General features: G+C 56.4%; 2 protein-coding genes across 8 annotated transcripts in view; both read right to left on the reverse strand.

The window, feature by feature from the left end:
- Positions 1-1,136: 1,136 nt before the first annotated feature.
- The window catches only part of ZNF385C (zinc finger protein 385C), a gene marked incomplete at both ends in the record, with an annotated part of 38,112 nt that continues 23,666 nt past the window's right edge, over positions 1,137-15,582 (reverse strand). For 2 of the 7 annotated variants that reach the window (XM_079724580.1, XM_079724582.1), the window contains 7 exons: positions 1,137-1,373; positions 1,903-2,013; positions 2,313-2,509; positions 3,045-3,338; positions 6,660-6,825; positions 8,160-8,270; positions 10,060-10,208. In XM_079724580.1, coding sequence (XP_079580706.1) covers positions 1,137-1,373; positions 1,903-2,013; positions 2,313-2,509; positions 3,045-3,338; positions 6,660-6,825; positions 8,160-8,270; positions 10,060-10,208 — 1,265 coding nt within the window. The remainder of the gene's footprint in view (positions 1,374-1,902; positions 2,014-2,312; positions 2,510-3,044; positions 3,339-6,659; positions 6,826-8,159; positions 8,271-10,059; positions 10,209-15,582) is intronic. The other 5 variants (XM_079724581.1, XM_079724583.1, XM_079724584.1 and 2 more) reach the window with 5 other exon arrangements.
- Positions 11,818-15,194, reverse strand: LOC307067370 (uncharacterized protein C17orf113; the record flags this gene model as incomplete). The annotated part of the gene is given in 4 exon segments (XM_079724858.1): positions 11,818-13,344; positions 14,506-15,102; positions 15,104-15,166; positions 15,168-15,194. Coding segments are annotated over 4 exon segments (2,214 nt in total).

The following is a 15,582-nucleotide window of genomic DNA, read 5'->3' on the forward strand; positions in this document are numbered from 1 at the left end:
GAAAAAAGATACAGGTGGATACTGGCAAAGTCCCATATGGTGGGGTGAGGGTGGCAGTGCTGCTGGGGTGGGATGGAGGTTACGACATTAATTCTGACAGCGTGAAAACGGTCTTGAGAATGGCTCCGAGCGGATCCCAATACTCAGGCGAGTCACAGTGAGGGGGCCTTGGGGTGCTCGTGGGGGAAGGGAAAGCTCTTTGGGAGCCCTGGGAGGATTCGGTGTCAGCTGGATCCACAGTCTGAGGGGGACCCAGTGTCACCCCCCCTTCCCCCCCCAGCCCCCAGCCCCCGAGAGCTGGGATTCTGGAGGAATCAAAGAAAGGCTAAGAGAGGAGAACGTGTGTGGGGCTGATCACTTCCTCTGTTAAAAACCGGGCCCGGCCTGCACATTACCCTCGCCTCCCCGTCGTCTGTAGCCCATCCTGTCAGAGCGGATGAAAAGCCCCAGAGGCTTGCAGTTCCAGCCACCCCCTGGCTTTGCCCCACTTAGCACTGCTGTCTGCCTCCTCCACAGTCTTCCGCCACATCCCCAATGGTCAGCTCGTCCAGGTAACCTTGAACCCACTCCATCTTGAGACCCTCTGGTTGGGATGGCTGTGATTGTCCCCTTAGCTTCTCCCTTGAGACGGCCCCCTCAACACCAGTGATTCTCTAGAGAATCCAGTGAATGGGGAGGGCCTCCTCTCCCTGCTCCCAGGGCATGGGAATAGAGGTCGGGCCAGGAGAAGGTACGGTTCCTCGGACCTCGGGCCACATGGGTGTAGGTCTTGAGTGGGAGAATGAGAGCACCACAGGGCTGGGGCTAGGATTTTGCATAGATCTTTGGATTTTCCAGTTTGTTCCCCATAAATCAGGATGGGAAATGGAGGGGAGCCCAGGGCTAGCCCTAGAAGCCTGGGGAAGGGAGGGCACAGATGGATGGTCCTTGGGCCGGGGGTGGGGGGCGTTAGTTGAATCCCCAGTGCAGATTGAGTGAAGGGCTCTTAGCATTAGCCCAGCTCTTCCTAGATTGGGCAGGAACCCCTAGGCTGTAAAAGGCAGTCTCCTGTGGGATGTAGGGACCCGAGGCATCTTGGGGAGAGGAGGAGGAGGAGGGCAACTGCTAGGAAATCAGCCCCGGGCTCCCCAGGAGGGCTAATAGGGGGCAAAGACGATGGGTCCCGTGGCAGGGCGAACGGCTCCCGCTGGGGTGCGAAACAGAGCTGGGCCCAGGATCGCAGGCGGGAAGAGGGTGGTGGCTGCCGTAGGCGCAGGCCGGAGGGCCAGGGGCCCTGGGAGGGCACAGATGGTTGCCGCCGCGGTGGGGATCGGGCTGGGCAGGAAGCGGGCTGCCAGCGTCTTGGTGAGTTGTTTCTGCAAGGCCAGTTTAGACTGCAGAGAAGAGAGGAAAGGACTCAAGTCTCTGACCCCAGGAAAATCCCGTCCCCTCCCTGGGCCCCCTCCTTGGGCTTTTTGCTGCAGGGGGCGGAAAACGTGACTGTCAGGATTCCAAACCTAAATCCTCCTCCCTTCCCACCCCCAAACATTGATTCCAAAGGGCTTTCTCCACCACCTGCCTTCCTGCCTGGAGGGAGGAGAATCTTAAGATGGGCCGAGGGAGGAGGCTATGGGGAGCGGGGGTGGAGATGGTCTCCGGGAGATGCATGCCCACGCCTCGCTGTTGCCCCTGAAGTTACTACCTGGGCCCACCTCCCCGCCGGAACTGTTTTGTGAGCAGATCCCCAGACAGCCAAAAACCCAACCCCGGCTCTTTCCCTGCCCAGGCAGCCTCCAAGGCGGGTGGCTTCCTTCCTGCTCCTCCTCCCAGCCCCCCAGCTGGCCCTCCCTTCCGGCCTACCCTCTCCCCTTACCCTCTCCCCTCTGGACCTGGGTCCCAGCTCTGTCGCCCGGAGACAGATACCTTGAGGATACTCACAGCCAGCGCTGCGTGCTTCTGCAGCTTGCTGTGCTGGCTGGAGGGCTTGGGGGGCTTCCCGGCCAGGCGGTCTTTGTGCCTCCTGCTGCTCAGGTGCTAATGGACAGACAGACAGACTGGGAACAAGATAAGGACCCCAAGGACCCCAAAACTACGGCTAGCTCATCCTTTCTCTACCCACAATTCACACACCTAATGCACGTGGCCCTGGAGTGGCCCTGGGAAGGGGAGGTAAGAATTGGCCTTCGCCTTCCAGGAGCCTCGCACCTCTTCCTCCACTGCTCCCTGCTCTGCTCTACCCACCTCCTCCCTGCAGGCTCCCTCCTCCTTGCCTGGCACTGGGCCCACCCCCCGCACCGCTGCTCCATCCCCAATCCCAGCCACACTTGCCCCACCTGCTTGAGTTGGGTCTCTGAATTGACCTGGAGCTGACAGAGAGCACAGTGGAAAGGGGGCCTGGGCCCCTGCCGGCCCCCGCGGACCCCCGTCACTCTCTTGGCCTTGTGTCCAGCTCCTCCCCGGGGCACTGCGTGGCCCCTGCCCCTGCGGGGAGCGCCCCGCTGACCTTCCACCATCCACCGGTGCTTGGCTCCTGGAGGGAGGAAAGAAGACAGCTTGCCAGCACCAAAGAGGGGCTTCAGGGGCCGTGGAGACCCCCTCCAAACCAGGTCAGTTTGGCTGCCCCCTGAAGCCTCCAGGCTGCTCAGCACTGCCAGCCCCTCCAGCCATGTGAGATTTCTCCTTCCTCCCAAAGGTCCTCCCAGCTGTTCTCATTTCATGCCAGCATCCCCCAAGGAAGGCCTCGTTGCAGAGTTACAGGTCGGCTTCCCTTTGGCACTCATTCCAACCCAATTCCCCTGGGTCTGACGCAAGGAGAGGTGGGGGGGCGTCTCCCGTCTTCTGTGATGACCCTCCAGTTCTTGCTGCCTGACTTTTCTTCCGGATCCTCCCGCCTCAGGCATTACCGGGAGGACCCGAAATGCCTGCCCAGCCACACCTGAGCACAGTGCCTAGCCCTGTCACCTAGCCCTGGAGCAAAGTGCCCAGAAGCTCTAGCCTGCCCACATCTGGCAAGGGCCATCTCCTCCCCGGGACTCAGGACTCGAGCTGGTGGGGGGCGCACTGACCTGTGTTGTGAGCCTGAAGCTGGGAGGCAGAGTTCACGGTCACCTTACACGTGGGGCAGTAGAGGCGCCCCTTCTCGCTCCTGCCTTCCCCACTCACACCACTTTCCACAGCAGCCGCCGCCGGTTCAGGCCCTGGCGCCTCTCTCCCAGGCTCTGGGGAGCAGGGTGGGCAAGAGGAAGAGGAGGAAGAGGAGGCAGCATCCAAGAGGTCTGAGTGGGCCGGCTCCCTGGGCGTGGGTTCCGGACTCAGGGGTGGCTGGACTTTGGGACCAGGAGGAGGGGCTGCAGGAACTGCTGGGGAGACGGAAGGTTTGGGGTAAGAGTGTGGGGCCCAAGATGACTCTCGAGACCACGATTTTAAGCACAGATATTCTGGGGGTGGCATGGCAGATTGGAAGGGTCCCTGGTGTAGGGATGACCAGCACTGAATTCCAGACTCCCCACCAAATCACTGGGCAGACTTGGGCCTCCTTGGGCCTCAGTTTTCCCACCTGATATGATAAAGTTGGATCCAGTGGTCTCAGAGAGCCCACCCAGCCCTGATGATCTACAGTCATTAAGGAACTGTTAAATATGTGGAAGTCACCAAAAAGATGTGCTAGAATATTCATGGAGCACTATTCATAGCAGCAGAAAACTGGAAACTGTCCAAATATTTGTCAACAGGAGAATAGTGAAAAGAGTTGATGGATCATGCAATGGAATACTATATGGCATTGAAAAAGGACAAAATACAGCTACACACAACAGCAACTTCTGATGGGGTTATATCCTGATAAACCCATCGTAAGCTGCAAATATCATAAGTTGAAAATGCAGGTACTTCCCTGGTGGTCCAGTGGTTAAGAATCCGCCTTCCAGTGCAGGGGACATGGGTTTGATCCCTGGTCAGTAAACTAAGATCCCACATGCCACAGGGCAACTGAGCCCACGTGCCACAACTAGAGAGGAGCCTGCGCCCTGCAACAAAGAGCCCTCCCACCGCAACAAAAGATCCCGTGTGCCGCAACTAAGACACAACACAGCCAAAATCAATCAATTAATAAAAAGGAAGAAAATTTTTTAAAAATGCATTTAATACACCTAACCTACAGAACATCATAGCTTGACCCAGCCTACCTTAAATGTGCTCAGAACACCTACATTAGCCTACGGTTAAGCAATATCATCTAACACAAAGCCTGTTTTATAATAAAGTGTTCAATATCTCATGTCATTTATTGAATACTGTGCTGAAAGTGAAAAACAAATTGCTTGCATGGGCACAGAATGGTTGTGTGTCAGTTGTTTACCCTCCTGGGCATGTGGCTGCTGCTGACCAGCATCACAAAAGAGTATGCACCTACTGTATATCAGGGTCCCCAACCCCCAGGCCACGGATCAGATCGGTACCAGTCTGTGGCCTGTTAGGAACCGGGCTGCACAGCAGGAGGTGAAAGGCGGGTGAGCGAGTGAAGTTTCATCTGTATTTACAGCCACTCCACATCGCTCCCATTACCGCCTGAGCTCCGCCTCCCGTCAGATCAGCGGCAGCGGCATTAGATTCTCATAGGAGCGCGAAGCCTACTGTGAAGAGCGCGTGGGAGGGATCTAGGCAGTGGGCTCCTTTTGAGAATCTGATGCCTGATGATCTGAGGTGGAGCTGAGGCGGTGACGCTAGCCCTGGGGGGTGGCTGCAAATACAGATCATCATTAGCAGAGAGGCTTGACGGCACAGAGACCACAATAAATCAATTGCCTGCAGACTCACATCAAAACCCTATCAGTGGGGGTCTTCCCTGGTGGCGCAGTGGTTGAGAATCTGCCTGCCAATGCAGTGGACACGGGTTCAATCCCTGGCCCAGCAAGATCCCACATGCCACGGAGCAACTAAGCCCATGTGCCACAACTACTGAAGCCCAAGTGCCCTAGAACCCATGCTCTGCAACAAGAGAAGCCACCACAATGAGAAGCCAGTGCACCGTAATGAAGAGTAGCAGCCCCCGCTCGCCACAACTAGAGAAAGCCCATGCACAGCAACAAAGACCCAACACAGCCAAAAATAAAAACAAATTAATTAATTAATTTAAAAAAAAAACCCCTATCAGTGGGCTTCCCTGGTGGCACAGTGGTTGAGAATCCGCCTGCCAATGCAGCAGACACGGGTTCGATCCCTGGTCCAGCAAGATCCCACATGCCACAGAGCAACTAAGCCCATGTGCCACAACTACTGAAGCCCAAGTGCCCTAGAGCCCATGCTCTGCAACAAGAGAAGCCACCGCAATGAGAAGCCTGCGCACCACAACAAAGAGTAGCCCCCACTAGCCGCAACTAGAGAAAGCCCATGCGTAGCAACGAAGATCCAATGCAGCCAAAAATAAATAACTTTCTTAAAAAAAAAGTCCCATCAGGGAGTGGCAAGTGACAATTAAGCTGCACCTTACGGAGGAGACTGGACATAAGCCACACACTTCGGGTGTCACTGTCTCCCATCACCCCCAGATGGGACCAACTAGTTGCAGGAAAACAAGCTCAGGGCTCTCACTGATTCTGCATTATGGTGAGCTGTATAATTATTTAATTACATATTACAATGTAATAATAATGGAAATAAAGTGCACAATAAATGTAACGTGCTTGAATCATCCTGAAACCAACCCTCCCTCCCCGGTCTGTGGGAAAATTGTCTTCCGTGAAACTGGTCCCTGGTGCCAAAAAGGTTGGGGACCACTGCCGTATACTGCTAGCCCAGAAAAGATCAAAATTCGAAATTGGAAGTCCAGTGTCTACCGAATGCATATGGCTTTCACACCGTTGTGAAGTCCAAAAATCATAATCCAAAGCACCATGAAGTCGGGGACCATCTGTATATCATTAACCAAAACCAGGTGAAATTGATCGCTGGTGAGAAAAGTCAGGCTCATAGTTACTCTGGGGGAGGGGTGTAGGTGGTTGCATAGCATCACCCCCAAACTCATGTCCATCTGGAACCTCAGAATGTGATCTTATTTGGAAATAGGGTCTTTGCTGATGTAATTAGTTAAGATGAGATCATACTGGACTACGGTGGGCCCTAATCCAATGACTGGTGTCCTTATAAGAAGACCATGTGAAAGCACAGAGACACTGGGGAAAATGTGACGTGAAGCCGGAGGCAGAGATCGGAATGAGGCATCCACAAGCCAAGGAGCGCCAAGGATTGCCGGCAACGACCAGAAGCTAGAAGAGTGGACTGAAACAGATTCCCCACCCCCGCACCGTGCCCCCAGAAGGAACCAACCCTGCTGACACCTTGCTTCAAACTGCTGACCCCCAGAACTGTGAGAAAATACATCTCTGTTATTTTCAGCCACCCAGTTTGTGGTCATTTGTTATCACAGCCCTAGGAAGCTAACAACAAGGTAGTGACCGGGAGGGGACCCAAGGAGGGGCTTCTGGGGTGCCTGTGACACATTTCTTCATCTCAGGAGATCCAGACTGGAAAATCCGTGGTACTCTACACACGTGATGTGTGCCTTTCCCTGTACGTATGGACTGCTCCAACACAAGCAGGAATAATAATAAGCAGAAATCGCTCAACCCCTTGTCAGAAGCCAGATTTGGAGTGGGATGGGGGGAGAAAAGTTCAGGACTGACCTTTGCTCTGTGGCTCTTCAGGGGCTCCACTGGCTGGAGTCAGGGATGGGGACACCAGCGTCCCATCCTGGGCCAGGGTTTGAGGCCTCTGCTTGCTCTTGGAGGCTTCGACAGCCTTGAGTTTTCTGGCGTGTTTGTGGCCTTTGTAGTGTGCTTCGGCCTGGTTCTGGGGAGGGGAGGGCATGGGGTCACCATTCATTGGCTGAGTCCACCTGTCCCATCCATGAGCTGGCGCTGGGCAGGGGGCAGGTCAGAGGGAGGCACGGCTCCGGCCACACAGGGGGCGCATCCTTGTCATCACACGCAGCATGTGTGTGGCCCTGAGGTTTACAGAATGCATTCTCATACACAAGCTCCCAGGCAAGCAGCCACTGGCTTCAAATTCTGCCTCAGCCGCTTATTAACTGTGCATCTTTGGGCAGGTCCCGTCACCTCTCTGAGCCTCAGTTTCCTTGCTCGTAAGCTCTGTGATGATAATACTGATTTCACAGAGTTGTGAGAATTAAAATGAGAACATGAATGACAAGGGCCTAGTACAAACAGTAGGTGCTCAGTGAATGTTAGTTACCAACAGGTTTATAAACGCACAAGTGGAAAAACAGAGCAGTCCCCACACTTTTGGGAATGTGCACCTCAGATCATTCATCCCTTTGTACATTTTTCCAACAAATAGTTATTGGACATTTGCTATGTGCCAGGCACTGTGCTGGGCCCGGTATGAAGAAGATAACGGTTCCTCCCTCAGAGTGAAGTCTCTCTGTCCATCACTTGCATGACTCACATAACCTGAAGGCCTGGAGGGACCCTCCAAATCTGGCCTGTCCACTAGGGGTCCCTTCTTGTTGCTCGCAAAAGTAGGAATGACAGGCCCCCGTGGCCCCTCCCTGGACACTTTTACCAGAGCAGGGAAGGTCCGCTCTCTAGGGGCGGGCCATGGTAGAAAGCATGCGGACTACGGGGTCAGCCAGGCCTGGGTTCAAATCCCAGCTCTACTTACCAGCTGTGTGGCCTCATGCAAGTCACTTAACCTCTCTGAGGCTGAGTTTCCTCATCTGAAAAGTGGGGCTGATGATAGCACCTCTATCCATCTCACAGATGTATCATGAGAACTCATTCAGAGGATGGGCATGAACACATTCTGGAAACTCTCAGGTGCATTAAGAACTCAGCTCTGGACTGAGAGCCGATGGTGACCCCTGGGACCCGGAGTAGGTAAGGGCAGCCTTCTCTGGCAGAAGGGTCCAGAACACAGGAGAGAGGCACAGGGGAGGGAAATGAAATCCCAGGGGGATGGGATGGGACGGGGCAGAGGAATCTGGAGAGAGGAGAGGATGGGATGGATAAAGGACCAGGAGCGGCTCTTCTGCAACAAAGGACAGAAAATACGGACCCCAGTCCCTTTGCCACCCCTGTTCCTCCAGGAAAGACCCCAGAAGCCCAGTCTCCAGCCCGCTCCCTGTCCAGCCCCCTCCCCAGCCTGTTTCCACTACTCCTTCTCACCGCTGAGTTGAACCTCAGGTGACAGATGTTACAGGAAATGAAGAGCTTCTTCTTCAGAGGGGAGGGAACCCCAAATGTGTGACTGATGACGGCCTTCTGGACCGGGTCCATCTGTGAAGGGGGTGGGAGTGCACAGTAACTTTGGGGTCAGCTCAGTAAGGGCGGGGGGCGGGCACTGCAAAATGCCAAAAACTAAGACTGTTGAGGAGGGCAGTGATCAGCCCAGAGGAAGAAATTTCCCATGTCTGTGGATATTAGAGAGAAAGAAACAGCCTCTTCCCTGGCTGACCTTCTCTGTCAGCCTAGGCTTCTGCTTAGAGGCAGGGGGATGGCCAGGATGACCTCCATGACCTTGTGAAAGAGAACCATGTGCTGGTGATCACACTGGCATCTCCTGCCGCCCCTCCGGTCTCTTTTTTTTCTCATTCGCAAGAATCACAACTACTGGGACAGAGAGTTGGGGGCAGGCAGTAGCAGAGAAAGGCATTTGGAATTTCCTCTCCCATAACCCAGACTTGCGCTGGACCTGCGGGCTGGGGGAGATAAGGCTTATGTTATCAGCTCTGCCACTGTCACCGGGTCTGAGAGGGAGAGGGACAGCCACTCCCAGGCGCGGTGGGGGGCTGGGCGGGGGCAGCAGGGGCAGCAAGTGGAAGCCAGAGGAGGGTTCTCTGAGCAGTAGGGTCGTTTCTCTGGCATATTAATTTGTGTGTTTTTTTCTTTTCCTTATTTTAAATAAATTTTTTTTCTTCTATCAAACCAAGCTTTTATGTTCCCTTTTCTCAGGGGCTAGGTTGTGGGGCCCAAAGCAGAAGCTGTCTGGGCTTGCTTGTCAAGAGGAACTTTCCAAACCTTCCTGAGAGAGGAGAACAGAAACTTTGAGAGAAACTTCCCTGAGAAGAGAAAGAGGCTCCAACTCCCACAGCACCCAGGGCGGGGGCGTGCAGAGGACAGGACTTCAGAGGAGAGTGGCCTGCAGGGCCCCCAGTAGGAAGACGACAGCGGGTTGACCCCCTCTTAGGGATTATATGCCTGAACAGTGAGCATGTCAGCAAGTGACAGCAGGGACCGAAGACCAAAGGACCCTCCCCAAATGTCTCAGGCTCCATAGGACGTTTGCACAACCGTGGAGGGTGGGAAGGAAGGAGCTCCCAAGGGTGACTGAGACGGAATTTCCTACCATCTTGTCAGGATGGGGTGGGGCTCATCAATGATTATATTTGATTTTCCAAGTTTTTTTAAAGAAGGGCACATACCTTATAGCTCATGTAGTGAAGTAAATTTCTTATTTACACACATACACATATGGAAATACACGTTTCTGTGTATACAGACTAGTAGGCAGACACACAGCGCATAAGCTTACAGGCAGTTACAAATTACAGAGACAAGTAGAAAGATACACTGGCATGCACACCAACGGCACGCATCCACAAACTTACAGTCACCCAAACCACGAAAAACACACACCAAACACATACACAGTCGACACAAAGACACAAAAAAACTCTCAGATACCCAGGCACATACACTAATTACAGACAACTACCCAGGCGCAAAGAGTTTATAAACACACATGCACAAACTCACACCCACGAACAACAAAGTCCTATAGAGACAAACTAAAACAGAAAGGCACACCCCCAAGTGCACACAGACATCCCTATAGAGAAACTCAAGTGAAACCTGCAGTTCACAGGCACCCCGGGGCCCAGCAGTAGTTGCTGGGGGAGGAGGTGATACCATCCTGGATCCCTGGCCTAAGTGGGAGCTGGGCCCCATTTCAGGAGCCCTTGGTCACTCTGGTGACCAGCCTCTGAGAGCTGGGCCCTTGCAGCCCCCCTTCCCCTCCACCCCCACGCTCGGCTGCATGCCCCCCACCCACCGGCCCAGCCCGTACCGTGCTGAAGTTGGGGAAGAGACTGAGCGGGGTGGCGCCATTGAAGTGGAAGGCGAGCAAGTGCTTGAAGTCCAGCGGGGGCTGCAGAGGCCTGGCGGGCAGGGGCAGGGAGGCCAGCAGGGGGCTGGGGGTGCTGGAGGCCGGGCCTGCTGCAGGAGGAAGAAGGGCAGGGTCTGAAACGGGGAGCCACAGGGCTCACTCCTCCCTCTGCAGCCAGAACACGAGGCTGATGGGCTTCTTGGGCGTAGAGAGAGCGCAGAAGCCCCTGTCTCCCTGTTCACAAAGTAGTACTGGCCGAGTCCAGGGCGATGACAGCGCATTTCTGTGCCTCTCCTCTCCACAACTGGGGAAGCAGAAGCAGGGAGTCCACAGTTCCAGGCTGCCAGCCCAGAAGGATGACCAGCAACCCACCCATAGGGGCAGCATAACGACCTAAAGGAAGCCCAGAGGGGAGTCAGGCCAAGGGAGTCAGGCCCCTGACACACACACCACCACGGAGACTGCACGATGCACTGGGTTTCCACTTTATTGCAAATTAAACCCAAACCCAGGAGGCTTGGGGAGAGGCCAGCCCCCTCCCCTCTCACTACCTACCCTGTCCAGATCCCCACATGGTTCACAGCAAGGGCTGACAGAGGGGATAGGAAACCCACTGGAATCTGAAAGCATGTGTTCCCCAGCTCTGGTGAGGCCCCAGCTGCTTCCTTCAGGAGGCAAAAAGCCCTCCGACATCCCTGCGTTGGGCCTGAGGCTGCACCTCGGAGTCAGCCAGTCCAGCACTGTGGTTTTACAGTCTTTGGTCTTAAAGGTCTGAGGCAGGGGCCCGGGTTCAATCCCTGGCCGGGCAACTGAGATCCCACAAGCCAAGCAGTGGGCAAGAAAAAAAAAAATCTGTTGGGAATTCCCTGGCAGTCCGGTGGTTAGGACTCTGTGCCGAGGGCCCGGGTTCAATCCTTGGTCGAGGAACTAAAATCTAAAATCCCGGCGTGACCAAAAAAAAAAAAAAAAAAAAAAAAAGTCTGAGGCAAGGGCAGGGGAAGGCTAGGAACTTAGAGAGCAACCAGATTTTGAGGCAGAAAAAAAATTAGAAATAAATTTAGTCCACCTGGGACGTTTTTGGACCCTGTCATTACAAAACCAAAAGAAGTCCTTTTAGATTTCGTGTATTAACACTGTGAAAGATAGGACAGATTTATTTTACATTTATAGCTGTGTATGTCGATATACACAGCCATAGAGAGAAAAGCCTCAGGCAGCCTACTGGTGAGGAGGGCACCACCACTTCCCTTGAACTGTTAGCTTGTGCACAGAGAGGGTGCTGTGCTGTGTGTCAAAAACAAGGGCGGTCATCTGCTCGCCAGTCACATCTGAAGAGATGTCGTTAGAAGTGGGGCCAACAGTCAAGGACCCAGTCTCCTCTCTTTCAACCCCTGAATTGCGCAGACCCGGTCTTCCTCCGACCAATAGCCCCTCAACTTTTCTAGGACCAAAACTTGGGCTGAGTTCAGAGGGAAAGGGGTGAGCTACTTCACCAAACTCTGGAAAGGTCAGGAGTGATATTTAGGGTGCCCCAGACCCCAGCACCTCTGCCCACTGGCCCGAGCCCCGCCCCCGATCCAGCCCCTCCTCCACAGCCCACGGGGCGGGGTTAGTACTCAGCGTGGAGCAGGGGAAGCACGGGGAAGGTGGGTGGGAGGCCACAGCTAGGAGGTCAGCTTGGGTGCACCACAGTCAAGTCCGGCTTGGCCCTTAGAGAGCCTAGAGCCCCGGGCTGGCTGGACAGAGGAGAGGAGGCCGCCCTCCCGTGAGCTGCGAGCCCAGGAGCTCCTCGCCCCACCCACTCTCTAGGAACTCCACCGCCAGCGCAAAGTCAAACTCGTGCAGCGGCGGCCCATCCACCGCGATCTTCACCGCGGGGCCGCCCCGGCCTTCCCCCGCCCCACCTGGTCCCCACCACCGCAGCTCCCGGCTGCGGCCGACCTTGTCCAGGAGGCCGGCGCCCGCGGGCAGCGCCAAGGCCAGGGAGGCGAGGGCGGCGAAGTCGGGGAAGAGCTCGTGCAGTTCAGAGCGCGCGCACGCCAGCTTGGCGCACAGGGCCCGCGGGCCCAGCCGCCCCAGGCTGCACACCACGCGCTTGAAGAGCGCGAAGTCGCCCAGCGCCCGCTGGCACACCACGGCGGGGGCGAAGGCGCGCAACAGGACGCGCAGCGCCCCCTCGCCGTGCGCACCCAGCTCCTCGGGTGCCTGCGGGTAGCGGCGGGGGTCGAAGATCGCCGCCAAGGCGGCCACGGCGTCCAGCGAGGGCCCGGGGTAGGAGTCCCGCAGCCCCCTCCGCATGGAGTCCAGGAAGGCCCCCCGCAGCCGCTCCAAGCCCTGGACCGCAGCCTCGGAGTAGCCCACCAGCTCCACACCGCGGTAGGTGCAGCGGCCACGGCCCAAGTCAGGGCTGGAGGTTGCCAGTTCCTGCAGGAAGCCCTGGAGACGCGCCCCACCTGAGCTGCACTGCGCTTGGAGGGAGGCTGCAGCTGCCGTCACCAGCGGTTGCAGCAAGGCCAAGTCCGGCTCTTCTGGCTGCAGGACAAGGGCGAGCTTCTGCACGGACGGCAGAGCATCCAGCAGGAGGTGGGTGAAGGCCACAAAGGTGAACTGGCGCAGGGCAAGGGCCAGTGCCCTGGTTGTAGGTGAGGCTGGGGCAGAGGCCTCCAGTGTGGGCACCAGGCAAGGCCAAGCCTCAGCCACTGCTTCCACCACAGGCAGCAGGGAGGCCCAGGGCACTGGCCGTGGTCCTGCCAAGTCAATAGCTGCAAGGTCCAGTGCCGCCCGGAGCTCAGGGACCACGTGGGAACTGGGGCCACCGTGGAGGCGGAATAGGGCATCCAGCACACTTTCATATTCACCTAGGTAGGCAGGGGGCTTGGGATCTGTCCGGCCGGGGAGGCAGTGTAGCTCCATGAGCAGTGGGCAGGCGGCCTGGAGCTGCGGGCCCACGCTCCCCAGGCGGTCACTGGGGAGGCTTGAGCTGAGCCAGGCCAGCTTGGATGCAGACACGCCGAAAGCCTGCAGAATGTCCAGGAGTTGGCCAGCGGTGGCCTCGCCTTCCTGTATCTCCACACTGCCCAGGAAGGTGGTGGCAGGCTGGCCATCGCAGGGGGACACTGAAGTGGCAAACAGGGCCAGACTGTGGGACTCAGGCCAGTCCCTGGTCTCGTCCAACACCAGGCCCACATACGGGGATGCCTTCAGGCGTTGGCAGGCCTCTGTGTGCAAGACACTGGCAATGGCGACCTGGGACAGCCAGGGAAAGAAAGGGAGGAAGGGCAGAGTTAGGCTTGTCCTGAGAAGGGGAGGCAGGCAGGGTGGGGGTGACAGAAAGAGCACAGGCCTGGGGTCGGACTAATCCTAGCTTTGCCACTTACTGACTGTGTGACCTTGGGCAAATCATTTCACCTCGTTGTTCATCTCTGTTTCCTCAGCTCTAAAACCAGGCTGATACCTGCCCCCAAGCTCCTCAAAAGGTTGTTGTGACTCATATCTTAGTGCCCTGACCAGGGATTGAACCCGGGCCCTCATCAGTGAAGGCACGGAGTCCTAACCACTGGACCGCCAGGGAATTCCCATCGATGTAACTTTGTGTTGTACTTATAAGTGTAAAAATGCTTTAGGAACCCTAAAGATTCTACAGCATTTTGTGTGTGTGTGTTTTTCTGCAGCATTGCCCGTCAGCCTTATTCCTGGGGGTCTCCCTCTGCTCTGCTGCTCAGGGATTAACTGATAGACACGTTGACTCCCTACCAGTTACACAGAGCCCCAGCTGTGTGCTGTTTGTCATCTCTCTGGGGGATGAGATCCAACTTCCCCACCCCCTTACCAGCCCCCAGGACTCATACAGCCAGTGCCTAGGACAGAGCTGCAATATGCATGCCCCCAGGGGCCACATGGGTGATGTTGACCTTGAAGTGGGCCAGGGATAAACCAAAGGGAACAGGGAAGCCCATGCCCTGCTTTCCACCTCCAGAACTCCATGCCCTGACTGCACAGGACCTAGCTTTTCAGTAGAAGTCACAAATCCATATTTTTATATGTAATCTCTTGGTTTTTTGTTTATCTTGGAGACTAATTTAAGTTTTCTTAAAAACACTGTGAAAAACACATCTGTGGGCCAGTCAAGCTCCCAGGCCACCAGTTTGCAACCTCTGACCTAGGCAGTGAGGGGAGCAGACCTGAGCCCCTGAGGACAGGGCCTGGTCCGGCCTCTTCACTGTTGGGCACCCAGGAGCTGGCCAGGGGCCTGGCACCTAGTACGCCCTCGGTGAAGGCTCTGATGGGCGAAGGTGTGAATGAAGTGCTTTGGCCGCTGCCCGGGGGCCTGGCATGCTGGTGCCATGCCCAGACGGCTCGATGTTCTCCCTCCTCAATCCCTCCCCCACAGCCCTGGCTGCCACCCACCTGCATGTCCCTCACCCTCCTGGGACTGTAGTAATCGCCGTGCTCCATGCCCAGCAGCGCCTGGCACAGGTTGAACCTCTGCAGCTCGAGCAGAGCAGGGCAGCGGTCGTCAGGCACGTCCTCCTTGGCCATGCAGTACACCGTGGTCAGCACGGCCACCTTGGCCGGGTTCGCTTCCACCTTGACACCCCTGAAGCTGGGGGTGGTCGCCAGGCCCGGACAGGTCCCTCCACCCTCAGCCTGGCCCTCAAAAGTGGGCCGGCCCCGGTTGACGGCCAGAGCCTGGCGGTGGGCCCCCGAGGTCACGTGGCGCAGCAGGGCGTGGCGCTGGAAGTTGTCGGTGCCCACAGTGAAGGCGTTCTCCGCTTTGCCGTGCTTGTTCCGCACCAGGGCCTGGCGGCACTCGAGGCAAAACATCAGCTTCCGCTCGTAGTCAAAGTCCAGCCAGGTGAACTCCTCCTTCCAGTGCTCGTTGAAGTAACGCTTGCACTTCTTGTTGGAGTTGGAAGCCTCTCCGGCTGGTTTCTTCCCCGGGGGCACCATTCCTGCTCGAGGGGCGGGGCGCCTCCAACCCCCACCCAAATGCTTTTGCCCCCCCAGCCTGCCCCGCACACCGAAGCACCTCCTTTGACAAGGGGAGTCGCTGGGGAGGCAGGAGGGGGGCAGCCCGCCAGGCTAATGGGGACCATCCATCTAACTTAGCCCGGAAAGTTTACTTCCACTCCGCTGGTGGGAGACTGGAGGTGAAAGAGACAAGGGAGAGGTGTTAGGCATCCACTGGGGCTTCACACTGCCCACAGAGGACTCCCTGGGCGAGGGGTGGACAGGACCCAATGGGGAAGGGCTACTGGCAGTGGGCCATAAAGCGTTATCCAAAGTGGGTAGAGGTTTGAGGGCCCCAGCCTCTAGGACAAGGCATCGATTGCTTTGACCGCTGAAGCATGTCAGAGCTCAGAGCTGGAAAGACTAGCACCATCAATGCAGCCACATTTTATAACCCGAGACAGACAGTGGTTCTCGGGGCTCACGAATGACTCGTGGCTGAATCCTGGCTCCTCGCCCAAAGGATAACTGGTG

This window comes from Hyperoodon ampullatus (assembly GCF_949752795.1).
Source record: "Hyperoodon ampullatus genome assembly, chromosome: 19".
Classification (NCBI taxonomy): domain Eukaryota; kingdom Metazoa; phylum Chordata; class Mammalia; order Artiodactyla; family Ziphiidae; genus Hyperoodon; species Hyperoodon ampullatus.